This window comes from Macrotis lagotis, chromosome X (genome assembly GCF_037893015.1).
Source record: "Macrotis lagotis isolate mMagLag1 chromosome X, bilby.v1.9.chrom.fasta, whole genome shotgun sequence".
In the NCBI taxonomy this organism is placed as follows: domain Eukaryota; kingdom Metazoa; phylum Chordata; class Mammalia; order Peramelemorphia; family Peramelidae; genus Macrotis; species Macrotis lagotis.
In genome coordinates, this window is record NC_133666.1 from 254,819,425 (window position 1) to 254,840,382 (window position 20,958).

At 34.1% G+C, this 20,958-nt stretch overlaps 1 protein-coding gene across 7 annotated transcripts in view; it reads right to left on the minus strand.

The window, feature by feature from the left end:
- Positions 1–6,359: 6,359 nt before the first annotated feature.
- The window catches only part of ERBIN (erbb2 interacting protein), a 202,214-nt gene continuing 187,615 nt past the window's right edge, over positions 6,360–20,958 (minus strand). For 3 of the 7 annotated variants that reach the window (XM_074206734.1, XM_074206731.1, XM_074206732.1), the window contains 5 exons: positions 18,603–18,725; positions 15,082–15,291; positions 13,246–13,338; positions 11,781–11,855; positions 6,361–10,674 (listed from right to left, as the gene is read on the minus strand). In XM_074206734.1, the coding sequence (XP_074062835.1) occupies positions 10,567–10,674; positions 11,781–11,855; positions 13,246–13,338; positions 15,082–15,291; positions 18,603–18,725 (609 nt within the window). In that variant the 3' untranslated portion in view covers positions 6,361–10,566. Of the gene's footprint in view, positions 10,675–11,780; positions 11,856–13,245; positions 13,339–15,081; positions 15,292–18,602; positions 18,726–20,958 lie in introns of all 7 variants that reach the window. The other 4 variants (XM_074206735.1, XM_074206733.1, XM_074206738.1 and 1 more) reach the window with 3 other exon arrangements.

Genomic DNA, 20,958 nt, shown 5'->3' on the forward strand with positions numbered 1-20,958 from the left:
TCTGTCAGTCTTTACATTGGTTCCATGTTATACATTGATCTCAGTTGAATGTGATGATGGAGAAATCATATCCTTAAGGAAGAAAAATAAAGTATGAGATAGTAAAATTACATAATAATATAACAGTCCCCCCCCCCCCCAATTTCATGGTAATAGTCTTTGGTCTTTGTTCAAAGTCCATAATTCTCTCTGGATACAGATGGTATTCTCCATTGAAGATAGGCTAAAATTGTCACTGGTTGTTGCACTGAAGGGATGAGCAATTCCAGCAAGGTTGATCATCACTCCCATGTTGCTGTTAGGATGTACAGTGTTTTTCTGGTTCTGCTCATCTCGCTCAGCATCAGTTCATGCAACTCCCTCCAGGCTTTCCTGAATTCTTATCCCTCCTGGTTTCTAATAGAACAATAGCGTTCCATGACATACATACATATACCACAGTTTGCTAAGCCATTCCCCAATTGAAGGACATTTACTTGATTACCAATTCTTTGCCACCACAAACAGGGCTGCTATAAATGTTTTTGTACAAGTGGTGTTTTTACCCTTTTTCATCATCTCTTCAAGGTACAGACCCAGGAGTGGTATTGCTGGGTCAAAGGGCATGCACATTTTTGTTGCCCTTTGGGCGTAATCCCAAATTGCTCTCCAGAAAGGTTGGATGAGTTCACAGCTCCACCAACAATGTATTAGTGTCCCAGATTTCCCACATCCCTTCCAACAATGATCATTATCCTTTCTGGTCATATTGGCCAGTCTGAGAGATGTGAGGTGGTACCTCAGAGATGCTCACCTACACCTCTTCTAAACCTCTCTACTTTCCCTGTAGATGGATCCACTCCTCTCTTTTCATCTATTAGAGTTTCAATAGGTTTGTTCCATGATCTCTAAGTCCATCTTCAAAATGTACTTTAATTTGGTGATTTAGGTTGATTTTCCTTCATAATATTAGTGGGTATTCAAGTGTCTGATGCTTAGCCTTCCAATTTAACTCATCTAGGAAGATGCTCAACCCTGAAAGTTAAAGGATTGAGTCTTGACTGGCATGCTAGCCCCCTCGCATCCTCAGAGATGGGAGAGTGGAAGTCAAATGCCAGAAAAACAGAGGCATTAAGAGTGTATTCAGGAAAGGCAAGGGGCAGCAGCCACAAGAGGTGTAGAAAAATTGAAAAAAGGAAAAACTTCAAGGAGCTACAAGAGGAGAGCTGTGGAAAGCAGTCACATAAGGAGAACAAGGACTTTAATGATGAGATCCTCAGCAATAGATCTGGTGCTTCACAGCAGAATTGGACAGATTTTCATTTATATCTTTTAGGCAATCCGGGTTAAGTGATTTGCCCAGACTCACACAGTAAGAATCTGCAAACCCATTTGAACCCGGGTCCTCCTGACTTCAGGGTAGGGTAGGTACTTTTATTACCTCATTGATCCCATAACCTGATTAATTGAAGCCCATCTCTATTCCTTTTATCTTGTTAGTATTATAATAAATTGGTTAACGTGTTATAAAACTATATATGTCTTTGTTCAACCAAAATGGAGAGAGAGGCAACAAGGGAGTCCCTAAGATAAGAAAGAAAAAGACTTGAGAATGCAGTATTTGGCCAGTTATTATTTGGATGGGAACAAGAGCTGTAGAAATAAGAACTGTTGATTCATTTTTCCAGGAAGAGCCATATTTTCCCCAAGGATGGAAATCTTTCATGAATTTGCCTATGCATCAGGAGTAACATTTGACTTATTGCATTAAATAATCACAGCCATCACTTCATCCACACGAAAATAGATGTTTCTCATGTTCTTCTGATGGTTTTGTATATCATCAAGTCACTGCACTCTTGGACAACAAATGACAGCTCTCATTGTACTTTACTGAGAGGAGGGTCATGGGGTTTCATCCCCTATTTTCCAGGACTGAGAGTGCTTGCTGTGGAAAATCTAAGTTTATTTGCCCTTCAGTATTGCTTCCATTGATGTCATGGCAGTCATTGTCTATGTTGTTTTTGCTTTTTTTTTTTATTCCATTTCCCTTTCTCTAAATCTCTTTTATTTGTTGTTGCTTGGCCATATTAATATTTCCCATTTTACAGATGAAGAAAGAAAACCCAGAGAATTTAAGTGACTTTCATACATTCAATGAGTTTATTGGTGAGATTAGGAAATTGAATTCAGAAATCCTGACTCCAAGTAAAGCCTTCTTTTCACTATATCATCTTGCTTAATATTAACAAACAAAATAGAATGTTTGCTGATTAATTTTGGACTCAATAATATTCTAAATTACCATATCTTCTAATATAGTATTTTTGAAAATAATTTAACACAAATGGTTTTTACATCAATTATGCCATTAATACAGATTTGCTTCTCATTGTTCTTCAAACCCCTTTCCAGAGAGGTTTCCAGGGATAGAAAATTTCATTGACCTGTTTTGTTGCTGGCCAAAATTTAGCATTTGGCTCACCAGTTGTTAAATCCAATTGTATATGTATTTTATTGTTTTGCAGTTCTCCTGATGACTTACTGTTACATATAGGTGACCCTGGGTTCTTGACAACTATGCTAATAAAGGAAAAAGCTCTGTAGGTGTGACCTTACTTTGACCAAGCTTTGAGCTCAGTCTGATGACTGATCATTTTAACACTCTACATTTGGGAGGGAGGGGGTTAATTTTTCTGAATTTTTTAAAACAAATTATCCAAAGTTAGCAGCACAGGTTTACAATTTAAAACAAAACAAAAATGATGTTAATTTTTCTCTACAAAATCTTTTCTAAAACAATTTCTATAGAAAAGATTTCTATATGCTTCTGATTGCCTACATACAAGTTTTGATAGAAGCAGCAAATGTTACCAGCAAAATAAAATTTATTTTAAGGTCTCATACTGGGGGACCCAAAGTAAAGATGTTTGTTCTTGTTGTAAGAAGATAATGAACATATAGAAGAATTGTGCAGAAACTCAGGGAAGAGAACAGATGGGATTTTTGGCAAATGAGTGGCAAGTCTGATAGCTGGCAGTATGGTTTGGACTGATGCCATGGCATATGGTGCTGATAATATTTCATTCACTTACGAAAAGTGCTGCTTAGTCATTGCCAGGCTGAAGATATCTTTTTACTACATTAAAATAAATGTAACCAGCCAAGGCTGCCATGTCACCAAACATCTCTTCTGATAGTTTTCTGATGTCCAAAGAGTGTGTTCCTAACCAAAACCTTTGTAGATGTGAAAAGTTGCTGATTTTTCTACTATTGTTTGGGCTCAGAGAACACACACAATACAAAGATGTTAATAGTGATGATGATTGTAATCTTCAGCTTTGTCTGTAGCTGAAAAAAATTGGGAATAGCTCTTTACTGCATTGAGCAGAGAAGCATTCAGCCAGTAAGAAATATTTAGCACCTTCCTATTTTGCTAGTATTCTGAGAAAGCCCATCCAAGAGCTTGAGTTTACCATGTAAGAATAAAGGAAACAGTAAATAAGACATCTTGAATACTTTAAAAGATCCATGATTTTATTAGTTGATGTAGAAGGCAACCTTTCTACACTGAAGTAGAGTTTCTGTGGCTAAAAATAAAAATCATGGGGGTTAACCCCCTTGTGCAAAACCTCCCTGACCTTAGGATGATCCTCAGATGAAAGACTGCCATCTGTCACTAGATCCATACTTGAAGGCTTTCCATTTGGGAAACCTTAGCCTGAGCTTGGACTCAGAATAACCTTTGAGAATCCAAGTAAATATTATGAGGCCTCAAAATATGACATTAGTGAGAAATACAAGCATATTGTATGACATGCCAAGTCATATGGTAAGAAGGTGTGAGGAGAGAAAAAGGAGAGATTCAAAGTAAGGATTAGTGGAGTATTCATTCTATTCTGAATGAGTCTTAACTATAATGATGAAAAAGGAAATAATTTCAAAATTTTTTTTTCTACACTAGGATTGCTAATTCCATTGTCTCAAGTTCCTTAAGAACTCAAGATCCCAAGACTTGAAAGGCTTCATTTATCTATCATCCAGAGTGCCTGATGTAATTTTTTCCCCACGTCAATTAAACAATTATTTCAGAAGCAGGACTTGAAAGTCCAGTGTGCCTGTCTTCAAGGTGAGCTCTCCATCCACTATTCCTCCCTTTTTTGCATATTCTTGAAATATGACATCATTCAACAACTACTAGCTTAAAAACAAGGCCAATTCAAACCAGGAAACATGGAATTCGAGGAACTTATACTCAGGGTCCCTGGACATTCTAGAATTATTTTATATGAACTCTAGATCTCTTGACCCTAAGTAATAGTGTTAAAAGGTTGTCGGGGTTCATGTATAGAATTGTTTAGAGACTCCTCACAGGAGACTGAATTGACATGACCCAATACGAACTAGCTTTTTCTTCTGAGACGAAGTGAGATAGTTGTAGTCAATTGTCAATTAAAAAAAAAAAAACCTACTAGTACATAACATGATCATTTATGCAAGGTAGACCTTAAGAGATTATATAGTCCAACCTCTTCATTTTGTAATTGAGGCTCAATGAGTTTGAGTGACACAAATGAAGTAGAACAGCCAGGATTCAAACTGGAAAGTCAAAATCAAAATCAAAGTTCCCATGATTCCAAGTTTAGCATTTCTTCACTGGACTAACATCAAACTTAAACATGCAAAATGCTGTGACTCACTATCTCAGTTTTATATATATGTATATACATACATGTATGTATGTATATACATATATATTTTATAAACAACATGAGGATTTGGGAATTATATTACTGTGGAAAATTTAAGTGGTCTGTTCACATATCTGTTTTTATCAGAGAAAAAAATATGCAATGACAACACTAGATTAGCAAATATCAATCTAAAAGTTTTATTGTTTCCTGCCACATGGCTACCCTCAATAATCAAGGCAGCATAAAACCATAATTAAAAAAAAATTGTAAGTTGGTTCTTTTATTCTACTTCACATGGTATCACAACAGGACCACCAGGCTTCATCCATTTTCTAATTTAGAGTGGGAATTTAGGCAACTTATTGGTGATCCTCTCATATGTATCATTATATGTACCACTTTCTCTTTTTTTTTTTTAAGAATTTTTGCAAGGCAAATGGGGTTAAGCAGCTTGCTCAAGGCCACACAGCTAGGTAATTATTAAGTGTCTGAGGCTGGATTTGAACTCAGGTGCTCCTGACTCCAGGGCTGGTGCTCTTTCCACTGCACCACCTAGCCACCCCTCTCCTTTTCTTTTAAAATTTTTTTGCATTCATTTAAAAAAATTGAGTTCCAAATTCTTACTCCCTCTAGCCCCTCCCTGCCCACAAAAAATATCAAAAAAACCTACCATTTAATATTCAAGGTTCAGTTGTGTTGCTTGTTATGACTGTGTTCAGAAGATGCTTTCAAGTATATAGTATGTCTAACTTGTGCAAACTATATTTCCCTATTATCCATGTTGCAAAAAAAAAATCTCCTGTAAGAAAAATTCTTGGTTCTTTCTTATTTTGCCTTAGCTATCAGTGACACTCTCAGGATTAAGATTGTTGAATTGATGAAATATCTATTGCACTAGCGTAAACACACTGTACATAGTATCTTGGTAGCATTAGGAAGGCCTGGTGCAAGGAAAACCCTTTGTAAACTCTAAAAATGATTATCAGCTTCTAAGGAAGCCAGCCTAGCCAAAGTAGCAGTATGTCCTAAGGGAGAGACAGGAGTAGCTGGTGCTACTATAAACACTGAGTTTCAGATCCTTTTCTTCCAGGACTCCTCCAGGTCACCAGCTTTGGCCATTGTGAAAGGTAGTAACCTTTGTGGAGTTTGGAACTGGCATGGCATCTGTAAGTACTGTAGTATCATCCTACTGAATTGACATGACCCAATACAAACTAGCTTTTTCTTCTGTTTCTGAAGATCCAGAAAAATTCTTACCACTTTAGTCTTTGATACTGCCAAATGGTTGTTCAACATTAGAAATTGTTATAGATCTATTAATGGGAATGAAGTGGAAGATGCCTAATCATCTGCCTTGGTGCTACACCCTAAGAACCAAGAGCCTTTCAACCTGCTGATTTGAAGCTGAAATCTCTGTTGTTTGTACTATTAGACTGAATGTTCTCGACTGCAGACTTATCTTTTCTATTACATGCCCAATAGTTAACAGAAAGAAATCCACCCTTTCAGTCATCCATCCATCCAATCACCTCTTTAAAACATTAATCTTTATTTTCTTCCATATTATAATGAAATACTTAACCTTATTCAACTAGCTCTCTAAGTCTAGATTTCTCATCTTAACACTCCATTTTTCTCTGGAATTGTCTCAGTACCTTTTACCTCTTGGAGGATGTTATTTTTTTTAAGTGGTGGATCACATGTTACACATGTTCAAATAATCTTCTACCCTTTTATAAATTCATGGCTTCTGGTAATTTTTGATCTTCCCTTACCTATGTACATTTCTCCAATACCTGAGGGCAGGTCTGTGGGCCATAAATAAGGGAAACTTTGCCTTCAACATAAAGCTTCTACTTTGTTCTTATTAATTCACAAATTAATGTTATGCTTCCCCCAATGAAGGAGTTTAATAAAGCTGCTTTGAGGAAAGCTGATTTAATAAACCACCACCTTTAAATTTTAAAAAAATTATACATTCTGATGCTGCATTTTTCTGTATTCCAGGATTTAACACAGTCTGTAGACAGTTTCTCATAGTATGTTCCAGTCACACACACCTTAGAAATGTCAGAAATTCATTGCGATAGTACTGCTACTGCCTTCTCTTCTTTCTTCTAGGCTGTGGTGTTTTTGCTTCATTTTGCCAAATAATTCCACTTGTAGTTCTGTGAATAGTGCTACGTGGATAGGACAAAAAAGCACAATACTTGCATTTAATGCTATACACAGGCTTTTCCTGTCATTTATTTTGTTTTTCCATGTTTTATACCTTGCACCTTCCCCAATTTTTTTATGGCTATTTCCTTCCCTGTCATCAAGCTATCTCAATAATTTGGTACTTGCTAGTGCTTTGGTGAATCAAGAAAATACTGTTATAAAGAAATTTTCTCTTCAGGCTTTTTCTCCTTATATTTTGATGTCTATTTATTGAAGATATGTAGGGGCAGAATTGAATATTTAAATGCCAGCAACATGTGAACAAGTAATTTATTTCCTAAATTCAACTTTCTTTTCTTAAATGTTGGGGGGGGCAGGGAACCACACATATGTTTCCAATTTTTGAGTTAGGGCCAATGGCCCTTTTTCCTTGGGAGATATATTTTGAAAATTAAAGGCTGAGAATTAGAGAAAAAAAGTTTCCTATTTTTTTTCTTTTTTTGAGACTTCTAAGTGGATTCAGCTGAGTCAGTATTAGGCTACCTAATCAGAATGATATATAAAACTTAAAAAACAAACCACACAGCTTTAAAGATCATTAGTTTATTATCTATTCTTCAGGTGTTACCTCAGAAACAATCTAGTTATATACAAAAATTTGGAATGTTGAATAAATGCTGATTGATAAAAACATTACATAGCTGCTGACATGGGAAAATCTGGGGAAAAATAACAGCAAATTAATATTCAAGGTTCAGTTCTGTGTTGCTTATTGCTATGATTGTGTTCAGAAGATGCTTTCAAGTATATATAACACATATATATATATGTACACACACACACACACACACACACACACACACACACTCTCTCTCTCTCATCCCCACTCATACTCATTCACATCTACATTCACACTTATTAAAACTTCAATCCAAAAAGGTCAGAAATATATTTACAAAATAAATACAAGGAAAATTTCAAAATTTCTCTATAGCATTCAAACCAATTCTTTAATGAGCTGTCACAAAATATGAATAAGTTGTGTTTGTGTAAGCATCTTTATGATGAATAAATTTCTCTAGTTTCATGTTTATTCATTTAAAAAATCCCAGATTCGAAACATGAACCACTGCTACTGGAAAATATTCATTCTGGTTTAGGATTTTTCTATCTTATAATCATTAAGATAAAATTAAGTATTTAGGGGTGATGATCCTTACATGGACTGGATTTTAAACTAAGAACAACTTTACAACTTTTAAAAACTAGACCTAGTTTCTCTCTTTTCAAATAGAAACAACCATCATAACACTTTAATTATATAAAAATTGTTACTTGCTAAGCAAAATGACAATTGATGTTAAGATTCTGAATGTTTTGGGATGAGTTTAGGGTTGAACAAATAATATGGAACCTGTGCAGTTTTTTGTCTCACTGAACATTCCAGGTAAGGAAAAACTGGGGTACTCTATGAATTACTGGTTAAATTGAAATAAAAGGTTTAGAAACCATTAATACAGAATAATGTATAACTTGTTGCACTTATGGTATTTAAATCAGTTATATGGAATATAAAAAATTAAATCAAGGCCAGCTCAGCAAAGAATCAGTTCTTTCAGACTTTCACTTCTTAAGGTTATAGGCTGTGTAGATGATCAAATTAAATAAGCAGATACAGGAAAAAAACACACATATTCTGTGTATTCCCTTTTCAAAGGCATAATGTGATTTAAAGCAATGAAATGCCAAGATTTTGCATTTGCAAAAATAAGGAAAAGTCAGAGAAGAAATCTGAGAATAAAGGGAATACTGAGGCTTGTGATATAGAAACTATGTTTGTCATTCTTTTCTTTAGAGATTACAAGACACATACAATAAGTGAATTTTATCAAAATACAGCACATTTTTTCTAATATATCCAAAAAATCAACTCCTATGTAAATATTACTGAAAATCAACTAAAATGAGTTAAAATATACAAAGAGTTGTTAAAGGGTTTCAATTAAAATTTTTAAAACTATACAGTACAATAAGTCATAACAAGTTGAAAGAAGTGCAATAATATTTGAATTCATTGTATTTAAAAAGTACTGCCTATTTACTTTATTTTGACTAGCAAAGAAGGAACATTTCTTTCCAACTCACTTTTCCAAAAAAAATCAAAGTAGGTTGGTTTTTTTGACTAGCCCTATATAAAAAGTCTTCATTATATTTGGGTTGAAGAATAATGTTTATCAGTTTAAAATCATCAACTTACATTTCTCAATAATTAAAAATGAATTGCAATAACTGAATATTGCTCTCATGAAAGGCTAATGATTAGCCTAGATTAAAAACAGTTATTGGTCTTCTATGGCACTTTTCCCTGGTCCAAACAACCATGCAATAATTCTTACCACTGCACATTATTCAATCACAAAGGAGAAATGACCAAATAAAACAGTTCTGGTGAACAAAATTAATAAACATGCCATCAAATATTTTATACAGTAATAAGGAACAAAGGCAGCTGGTGGTAAATCACAATTACATTAACATAGTTAGAAACCCTTTAATGACTCTGAAGTGTCTAGTTCACATTTAATGTTACCTGTAGGAACAGCCCTTAATTGAAGATCAATACAAACTGGCAGGTCTAAAGGACCCATCTCTTTGCTAAATAACTTTCCACAGCAATTCTCCATCACTGTGCCACTGTTTCACACACTTGCTTTGGTTACCTAGCTCCATGCGTATTGTTTCTTTTTAATTTAACAAGGCAATGCAAGGTCAAACAAAATCAAGATGGCTTTCCTAACCCTTCCTGCATCATGCACTTCATGAGTGTTACAGGTAACACATCTTAAAAACTGGCCATTTCAGTTTCATTTAAAAACAAAACAAAACAAAATCTATAAATAAGCTTAAAATGGAGTACTGATTATAGATCAGATTAAAAAGTACCACCATTTGCACAAAATTAGGGGATTTTCATGGCAAAGATGAATGCATGGGGATATAGACAATAAGAGGTAAAAAATTTCATGTGACTAGAAAAATAAAACTTCAATCACCAATAGCAGATGAATAATCAATGGCTACAGCAAGAACATATCCTGTAGAGCTCATAAAAATGTAATTACAGTCTTTTTATTTAAAAAAAAAGACAGGTTTTATTGCAGTATTCTTTTGGTAGACAAGCAATTTTCCCCCATTCTTTTATCTAGCCTTGGAAAGGAACCCAACCAGCACCACCTTCATCTACCCATTCATCTATACAATGTGCACGTAGCAAAAACCAACATTTCAAATCTCTTGCCCACATTTACATAAGTGGTTTCAGCAGAAAATATTAATACCAGGTGAGGTGAATAAAAATAAAGGCATAAACAGCTACAGGACAGATAGCCCTGCCATCAGTCCAAAGCCTTCCACAAAGTTTAGTAATGTGTATGAGTTATCAAAAAATAAACCTACATTCTATTCAAGAACACACAGGTTTGTTCTCGTAACCTTGATTGTTGTTAAAATGTTTAAAAATCTAATGAGATTTATTCACCAGATGATTCTCCAGTTTCCTGTATGTTCCATACAGTGGTTCTTGCCCTCTAACCACAAATTCAGAATTTCATTAATGTACAAATTTTTCACATAATCTTTCAAGTTCCTTTTCAAATACAAAAATAGTCTATTCGGTTCCCCCCGCTGATGTCTTGCAATGAAACTTGCTGACTTTTCCTTTAGTCCCCAGTGCTTATGAAGAAACTTCTCGTACAATGATGAGTTCAACTGTGTTTTGGAAAGTTTTTAGTAAGGATACTGCTTGTCCATGATCAATATTGATAAAACTGTAGCCATTAGCCTAAAATGAGAAAGAAGATTTCCTTTCAAAAAACACTTCTACAATAATTTGTTTCTATATATTCTCTTACCAATAAATCCCTTCTGAATAGGTACTTTTAGATGGTTTTTCATATGAGAAGAAATAATGAAGGACAACCTAGAAAATTAACTACTCAGTCATTTTTATAAAACACTAAAATTTTCTAAGGAATCATCTATTATCAGAATTCACTACAAGATTCCCAGGTATCTTTTCAATAAAGATGTTTAGTTCTTAACTGGTTCTGTCCATTTGTCATTCAAAAAAATTATAATTTAGGATATTCTGAGAATACCTATTTTTGGCACAGGGATGGGAAATGTTTTTTCCCCAGCAGGAAGCAAAAGTGGGTGATCCAAGCTGTATATATTTTTTTCCTCTGTGTTTATTCTTCCCATTTGCTTCCTTTTACTATTATGGAAGGGTGAAACTGTACGAAGTGTGCTGGTAACAATGGTCAAACTTTAGTCTCCCTGCTCTAGCCTGGGAGCAACTGAATGATTTTCTAAGGTTCCCCCCCCCGCCTTTCTTTTGGCTCTGAAAATTTACTTACCTTGAAATCTTTAGTAGATAGAATGGGTTTAAGGGAACCATGTGTAAGCTTTACTCTTGCCTAATTGTGAGTCATTTCTATTTCCAACCACTCGGAAGGGAGGAAGATGTCTGCATGTCTGTCTAATTGTAGCTAGAATGGGATGCAGAATTTCTCCTCCTTCCCCACTTTTTAAAAACTCTACTCAGATCTGATCAGACAATAAGAACTCAGGAGCCCTAGTAGTCATTGCCTTTAAATAAGGTTCATTCTTTGTCTTAGCTAAATCTGAGGGGGGGGAAAAAAAAAATCTATTTTTTTATTCAATTTGTTATACATAATTTTCCAAAGTAAGGGAAAGGATTTCAAATTTTAAAATATAAAATGAATTAGTTAAAATGCTAGTAAATATGGGAAATACTTCTTTCCTGAATGCTTATTAATTATATTAAATTTTATTGAGTAAGTTTTCAGGCTGATGTATAATATGCAAATCAATAAGAATTTTAGGACAGAAACATGAAAAAATCATAAAAAAATATATAATAATCACCTGAATAATTTTATCTCCAGGTTGCAATAGTTTTGATGCTGGTCCTTCAGGTTGTACCCTGGTAACAAATATGCCCTTTAAACAAGAAAAAAGAAAAAGAAAATTCAACTAAAACCATAGTGAGGAGCACCCTTTTCTTTCTCGAGTTAACAAAACACTTAATCTTTCTATTTCCACTATCATAACAATTATTGTTGTTTTTCCTTTTTTCAAAAAGGAACAATGACATGATGGGGTGATGTCTTGACCAATATATGAATTGGATTTAAGTAAGCAGAATTGCACTAAGTCATCAGCCTCACTCTCTTTTCCTGAGTCATTAATGTCTGGTGGCAGGAAGATGACTGGTGAAAGTCTGGGATGAAGTGGGTGACTTTGGTGACTTCAATGTCTGATCAGGCTCTAAGCTCTCCACAGTGTTATGTCCATGTGGAGCCACAGATGAGGGTTGGCCCTCACAACAGAGGTACTAGTCCGCAGAGCAGTTGAAGGCTGTCCTGAAGTGGCAAGAACTGAGTCTAAGACTGTCTGTGACGCACAGTAGCTCTGGGTATTGCCAAGGACCAAATCATTTAAAATTTCCTTATTCTAGGCTATTTCTAAGGCTACAAGTTACAGATGAATTTTAATCTGTATAAATGGAGGGCAGTTTCCCCACTAGGCGTTCCCTACACAAATTAAATCACTGTAGATAAAAACAAAGTATGTCATTTATCAACTTTCAACAGAACAGGTGTGCACCTTATATATTTTGGTATCTCACAGGGAACCTCATATTCATGATGTTCCTTAAATAATGATAAAACTGAAATGAAAGAACTGAGTTTCTGAGTCTCAAGAAACCTTGGAAGAGATCTTGGCAGCTGTGTACAAATCCAGGCCTGATCAATATCACAAGTAGAGGGACATCTGAAAGGCTGAACCTTATCTTGTGAAAGTAGGATGACTTGCCAAAACCACACACCCTAATTACCAACAGATCCTTTCCATTAAACCAGAAAACTTACCTTTAGCAAGGTACACCAATTCACCATTTATGAGGGGATGTTACAAATAAGAGAGACTAGATCTGATTTTGTCTACAGAAGGCAGAACTAAGACCAAAAGTTAGGTAGAAATTACAAATGAGACTGAAGAACCTCAGGGTTTTTCAGAAATTCTTTGACTGAATTAAATAAAGCTCTTTATTAAGTTATCCACAGCAATGTTTCTCAGTCCTTAGCTTTCTTTCCTATCAGCAGATCTATCTTTCAATTCCTATATTACTGTGAAGATCAAAGCTTTTTATTTTGTTTTTTAGGCTTTTGCAAGGCAATGGGGTTAAGTGGCTTGCCCAAGGCCACACAGCTAGGTAATACTTGTTTAACTCATGAACTTTAGAGATAATAAAGTCATTTAAAAAAATACACATGTAGCTGGTGAAAATTCACAGGATATTTTGAAAACAAATACACATAAAACTTACATCATCATCAGGTCGGAAAGGATTTCCTCTTCCTCCAACGCCTCCTGATATGCTAAATCCAAGCTCAGGATCCTTTTCTACTCTTACTCGAATCTGAGTTTATGAAAATAAAATGAACTATTATTACTTTGTTTCAAAAAAGGTCCGCAGCAAAATGAATACTTACCATCTAACATACTCTTAACTTCTCTAAATACAAAATTTAAAATTTGTCTAAAAAATGACAGTAGGTTTTTAGGTTATTGACAAGAATGGACTAAATAATATGCTGTTAATTAGTGAGTTAATTGCATTGCTGGAATTACAAAAAGCATGGCTTCTAAATTTGTCTACTGCTTTAAAAGTTCATAGAAATAAGCTATCAATAATAGTAGGTCTACTATTTTTTTTTTACATTTAATGGACAAGATTAAAAGCAATAGACTTATATTAAATGAGCATCAGGGTAATAGATAAAGAATAGGGAAGTATACATGCATATGGCCATTCTCTATTATGAAATCAATACATCATAATCTGTTCACTGTTTTGTGAAATGTTTGTTTTAAGATCCTTAGGTTTTTGAAGAAAATTCATTTTTTGGATTTAAAGATGTGCTTTCAAAGAGCTGGATGTTTTAAACTTAGTAAGATAATAATTATCTCCAAACTAGCTATGTTAATAAGATGATGAGCTGAAATTTTATGTTCCTGGAGAAGAATCAACCAAAAAGCCAATGGCATTTTTTTCTTACCCCGAATTTTCACTGATACTGATAAGCTCACCATCACTCCAGGTAATAACAAAGGAGGACTGAGAATATTTTTTAAAAGTTCATTCTCAGGCAGGGTGTGAAAAACACTAAAATTCCAAAATTTCAGAAATTAAATTCTAATATCAACTTTGAAAAATGATGCTTAATAATTGGAAATTAAGTAAATGTCCTTCAATTGGGGAATGGCTTAGCAAACTGTGGTATATGTATGTCATGGAACACTATTGCTCTATTAGAAACCAGGAGGGATGGGAATTCAGGGAAGCCTAGAGGGATTTGCATGAATTGATGCTGAGTGAGATGAGCAGAACCAGAAAAACACTGTATACCCTAACAGCAACATGGGGGCGATGATCAACCCTGACAGACTTGCTCATTCCATCAATGCAACAATCAGTGACAATTTGGGGGCTGTCTGCGATAGAGAATACCATCTGTATTCAGAGAAAGAACTGTGGAGTTTGGACAAAGACCAAGGACTATTACCTTTAATTAAAAAAAAAACTGATATCTTATTGTCTGATCTTGCTATCTCTTTTACTTTATGTTTCTTCCTTAAGGATATGATTTCTCTCTCATCACATTCAATTTGGATCAATGTATACAATGGAAACAATGTAAAGACTGACAAACTGCCTTCTGGGGAGGGGGGGTAGGGAAGTAAGATTGGGGAAAAATTGTAAAACTCAAAATACATAAAATTTTTAAAAATGATGCTTAATATTCAGTCTGAATTTAGCGAGTCAAATCACTGTTGTAAGGACAGAACTTGGGAAAATATCTGCCTTCTAAGATACAAAGATATCTAAGATTCTAATTCCTTGAGTAAAGCAGAAAATAATTAAAGGAAAAAAAGGGGCAAAACTTATCTTCTTGAGGAGCCTACGAACTCATATACAAAATTTAACCCATGAAAACACTTAACCTTCAGACAAAATTATGTTAACTACCCCTCCCTAATGAGAATTCTATAATGGATTTATTTATAGAAACATCAAAAGGATACCAAAATCTAGAATTCCTAAGTGAAATACATTAAAGGTTCATTCTAATACTCGAAATTTTTTTTTAATTGTTCTTACCTCTTGTTTTGCCAGTTCATGGACTTGTCTAGGAGAACATTGGGACTGTATATATGGAGGCTGGTGGGCCACTTTCAGCATCAAGTAATCAATTAGTTGTTCTCTAGAGGGATGCCTTGCCACAGATGCCTGAGGAGGGGGGTGATGGATTTGACTATAATTTGCCTGAGGCCTGGGAGGCTGGCACATCTGTCCATTACTCAAAGGCATCTGAGGAAAACATGGAAGTGTCTTCAAATGACCAATAATAATGTTTAAAAACATTCTTTGGATTTTTCTTCTCAGAATAATGAAAATATTTGTGTTTAGCATTATACAAACACAAGATGTCATTTAGTAACACTTTTAGTATAATTTTCAAAAAAAAGTTAAACTGTTTTCTCTAGTAACTTAAAATTATCAACCCCTTAGTTTAAAACAAGCACTCAATAAATCCCTGAGTGATTGCTGATTAAAATTTCCCCCCATGTGTGCAACTTCTCTTAGCCTTCTACTAACAAAAATGAATTTCATAAAAACAGGTTTGCCTTAGAATCACTGTATTTTCCAGTTCAATTAAGTAATATCTTAAAAACACCTCTGTTTTCTCATCACAGAAAAATATCTGATTCAGTCACTAGGTAATTCAAAATTCCCTAAGTCTTAACAGACAATAATCCCAAAGTGCTATATTCTTAAAGGTAGGAGAAACTTTCAATTTTTAGAAACAATGACTAAAAATTGCTTTTGTAAGAAGTGAAACCAACAATTTATATAGATTAGTGGGACAAAGCCATAATTTTGACAATATAATCATTCATATATGCTTTGCTAAATATAATTAGTCTTTTCCTTAGGAGGAAACAAAATGACTTGGCTAGTCTTAGAGAGTTAAGATTTTCTTAATGATCATGAACATCATATCAATCCCTCTTCCATATGAAAACAAAGCCATAATAAAAACTGAAGATAACATAACCAGCACCTTATCATGGAAATCTTAGAAATGCTCCTTAGAAGTGATTTTCCTTTTCATCTAAAGGGCAAAAGTTAATTGGGAGGGACTTTGGAGTTCAGATATTGTGAAAGTACAGTCATCAATCAGCTAATGTAAAGAAGTCTTTTCCAAAGGTACTTTTTCCTATTCAGTTATAGCTATTGTACTATTCTTGAGCTATACTCAAGACAATTCTGAACTTATGAAAGAAAAATTGGTGTCTTTATAAAAAAGGACAAAGAAAGAAAGAATAAAATCCCTTTCTTGACCCCTACTCTATAACTGTAGATGTAGTGAATCTTTTTTATGACTTTGAGACAAAACTGTACTTGCTGGTTCTGATATGGCTACTATAGATTTAAAGTAATTTGTCTATACTGGTACAACTTTGAGTTATCCTATTACCTTATAAATTTTCAGTGGGTGATGGTTTCTAGCCAAGATTCTTTCTGTAAATATTAGATATTAATCCTATTGATATACTAATTTTTGTAAAAAAATTAATATACGAACTTATTTACTTCTTACTAAATTTCTGTGAGGCAGACAGTAAAAATGATTGTTCCTTTTTTATTTTTAAAGAGATGAAGAAATTGCTGGAGGGGCTGTAGAAAAATTGAAACATTAATAAACTATTGGTGGAACTGTTAAATGATCCAACCATTTAAAAGAGCAATTTGGTGTTATGCACAAAATGTTATAAAATTCTGTATCCTCCCTGATCCAACAATACCACTGTTAGGCCTGTTTCTCAAAGTGATCAGAAAAAAAGGAAAAGAACATATATGCTCTAAAATATTTATAGAAGCTCTCCCTTTGTGGTGGCAAAGAATTAGAAACTGAGGGGATGCTTATCAATTGAGGAATGGTTGAATAAGATATGGTATATGATTGTGATGGAATATTATTGTGCTCTTAGAAACCAATAACAGGTTGGTTTTAGAAAGAAATATAGACTTTCATGAAATGATTTAAAGTGAAATGAGCAGAACCAAAAGAATGTTGTTTACAGTAAAAGCAGTATTGTTCAAAGAGTATCTGTGAATGACTAAGCTATTCTGAATAATATGAGCATTCATGTCAACTATAAAGATCTTATGAAGGAAAATGATATCCATTTCCAGAGAAAGAACCAATATCTGAAAGTATGTATTATATGGTCTGTCTCTGTCTCTGTCTCTGTCTCTCTCTCTCAGAAATGTTGGCTTTCTCTAATGTGAGAATGGGGAGGAAGGTGGGAGAAAACTCAGAAGTCAAAATGTAACTGAAAAGAAATTAACTAAATAAAATTTTAAATGAAAAAATTAAGATATGAAAGAGGATAAATGACAGAATTCAACTATAATCAAGAATAATGAAAGGGGGAAACAAACAGAAAAATATAGAATATGTGTACTAACTGGGTAGGGAACTGTTAGTAAAATGAATGCTACTGGTTTCACACTAAAATACCATAGAAATCATTATGTGTGGGCTAACGTTTCTGAAATTTTTGAGATTCCTTTGAAACATAATTAAAGAATAGCTATGCTCAAGATCCTTCAGTGGTTCCTGAATTATCTAGAAAATAAAATGCAATCTCCAAGATCTTCCTACCTTGTATCAGATCTTCCCTCTTTTTCCCTTATTAAATTGTAAGCTCCTTGAAGTCAAGGACTTTGTCATTTTTTTCATCTTTAGTGCCTTAGCATGGTGCTTTGCATAGGGTAGGTACTTAATAATATTTTTATTGAAACAAAGAGAAGAAAGGATAATAAATGAATGATAAAGAGGCTGTGTATTATGTCTAAATGCACACAGGATTTTTAAAAAATCTGATTTTTAAAAAATCCCTGAGCAATAATTTGCTTTAGAATAGTACTATCTATGTGACTAAAACAAGCAAATCAATCCAGATATCTGAGGTATAATGAGTAAAAAGCACAAATTTATCACCAGTAATTATAAACAGTTTATAGAATAAGGTAACTTAATAATATTGAGATAACTTAAACCTAGTTTTATAGGATCAAATTCATTTAGTTCAGCTCCCTAATTAAAACTCATGGGAAGTGGCATCCCAGAGAGATGAAATGATTTGTTCAAGATAACACATCTAGAATGGAGGGGGAGAGCTACGATTTCATCTCCTTTGATCAAATCTTAGCAGTCTTCCACTCTATCATGCAGCCTCTGGAACACTGATTTAATTAGGTATTCAGAATAGGACTCTATTCAAGGGATTTATGTACCTGAGTATGAAAAAGACTCTAGCAATACTGGAACTCAAGCTCAAAAGACAATATTATTTGTGTGTGTCACATTATCCTGTTTCAAAAACATTACTGATATCTATCATATTATCTTAACATAAAAAAATCTTTGAAGGCACTGGGAAACAGGACCTGCAGTAAAATCAAAATCCTACTTTAAACTTTTTAAAGTCCACTATTTAGAAAATCTCAAATAACTACTTAGAATGTCAAACTCTACATCATTTTTATGGTTTATAACCTAAAAAGTATAATCTTATAGATACTATACTATTTATTTCCTAAACACCTACTTTCTTCAAGCTGTCTGGAAGAACATCTTTGTGACTATATGTAGCAGATGAGTAGTTCTGCTGTCCTGAAAGGAAAACATCATCTTGGCTTGGATCTCCAGGACTATCGCATATCTGGGGATGCTTGAAATGAGGGGGGGAAAATAAAAAAAAATTAAACAAATGTGCCTTAAAAATGTTAAAGCAATAAGATGATTCTGAAGGGAAAATTAGGAAAAAGTGGGTAATTAATAAGGTGGTATGAATCCAATCAAATATTTAATCAATTACATGACAATGTTTAATCTAACAAAGCAAACCTGTAACAGTGAACATATAGATTACAACAGATCTCTTTTTAATATTCTTTTTTGATTTGATTAATTGGTTGAATGATTGGTTTGAAAAGAGCTTATATCCCATTAAAATAAGTATCTTATAAACTTTCTTTTGGGGCATGGGGTATTCCACAACAGTCTTTTATTTACTATTATCTAATTATTTTCAAACAACACAACAACAACAGGGAGATAATAGAATTAAAAAAAGACATGACCTAAAGACATGTGTATATATATATATATATATATATATATATATATATATATATATATATACACACACACACACACACACACACACATATATATATAAATATATAGTTTTAGATAAGTGAGCAGATTCTGAGTTCTTTCAAGAAAAGTTTAAAACCAGCTTAGTACAACTGTTAACTTTAGGAAATTCACTTCAGGGGCAGCTAGGTGGCACAGTGTATAGAACACCGGAATCAGGAGGACCTGAGTTCAAATGTGACCTCGGACACTTAATAATTACTTAGCTGTGTGACCTTGGTCACTTAACCCCACTGCCTTGCAAAAACCTAAAAAATAAAATAAAAAAAAATTAGGGGCAGCTAGATGGTGCAGTGGTTTGAGCACCAGCCTTGGAGTCAGGAGGACCTGAGTTCAAACAGGACCTTGGGCAAATCACCCCATTGTCTTACCCCGCCAAAAAAAAAATTTAAATTTTAAAAAAGAGGAAATCCACTTCATTCTAAAATCCCACAGACTATTTATAAATCCTTAAGTATTTGGTTTGATTTAGAAACTATGTTTAGAAACTATGCCCAGTTGTGGCTGCTAATTAATGTTTAAGTCGAATTTTCAACCAGCTTTGACAGTCCTTGTTAACACTGCTTTTCCCTGGCCTGAGACTTTTTTATGACAAATCTCACCAATTTTTAAATCACCAGCAGAAACTCCAAGTTCAAGTTCAAATTTGTAACTATTTCTTATCCTCCTAAAAGGTAGAGATATCATATATTTGTTCACTAAAAGCAAAACAAGACATTGGGCTCAAAGCCCCAGAATTAAAAAGGAAAAAACATGACCAATGGCAGGTCATAGTTATGAGAAACAGCCTGTGGTGAGAGAAGTCAGAATATCTAAACTAGATCTGTTTTAGGATTTTCATTTTCTTTCTTTTAACCTCAGATCAAGGCAATTAAGAGTGAGTTCTACTCAAGATGGGATGAACCTGGGGTAGGTAGGTGGCACAGTTAGCACTGACCCTGGAGTCAGGAGGACTTGAGTTCAAATCCAACCTCAGACACTTAATAATTAACCTAGCTTTGTGACCTTGGGCAAGTCACTTAACCCCACTGCCTTGCAAAAACCAAAACCAAAACCAAACAAAGACAGAACGAACCCAGTAACCAAGAGCTACTACTGTGGAGGTGGGCAGAGGAAGCTAAGAGGAAGAAAAAAAAAATCAAAAAGGTAATGCTGGACTCATCCTAGGACAGGGGCCGAGTAGCTCAATCCTTGAAAGTGGATAAAGATGAGATCAACAAAGTCTCACTGTAGGATGAAAAGGTCCTATCAAGTAGGAGGGAAGTCCTTTCAGAAATTTTTGTTCACAGACTTTAAGTTCTTGCAATGTCACTGCCTACTTGAAGGTTGCTATAGAAAGAACATTAAAATGGATCTTGGTTATATACCTCTACCCTTCCTCCAAATCAGGATACTCAAATACTGTGGGCTGTGATTTTTCCACAGTATATAAGATTTATTTTATCCAGTCTTGCATTAAATCATATTTAGAAACTTCTAAAAATTTTTGGCATTTACTTAATAATTCTTGACAACTCAGGACTAAGTTGTATTTTTAATTGGTTAATTCTTAATTATCTAAGTGTAACTTATCTTGTTCTTCTTGGATTATCTGTGACCTCTACCTTAAATCCTGGACAGGTTTTCCTTCATTAAGTATATTATTGGTAAGTACACAGGAAATGAAAACAAATTTTAAGATTAGAAGAAAAAAAATTTGCAAGCTAAAGAGAATTTTAAAAGAAACCCATATACCAGTGTAGATA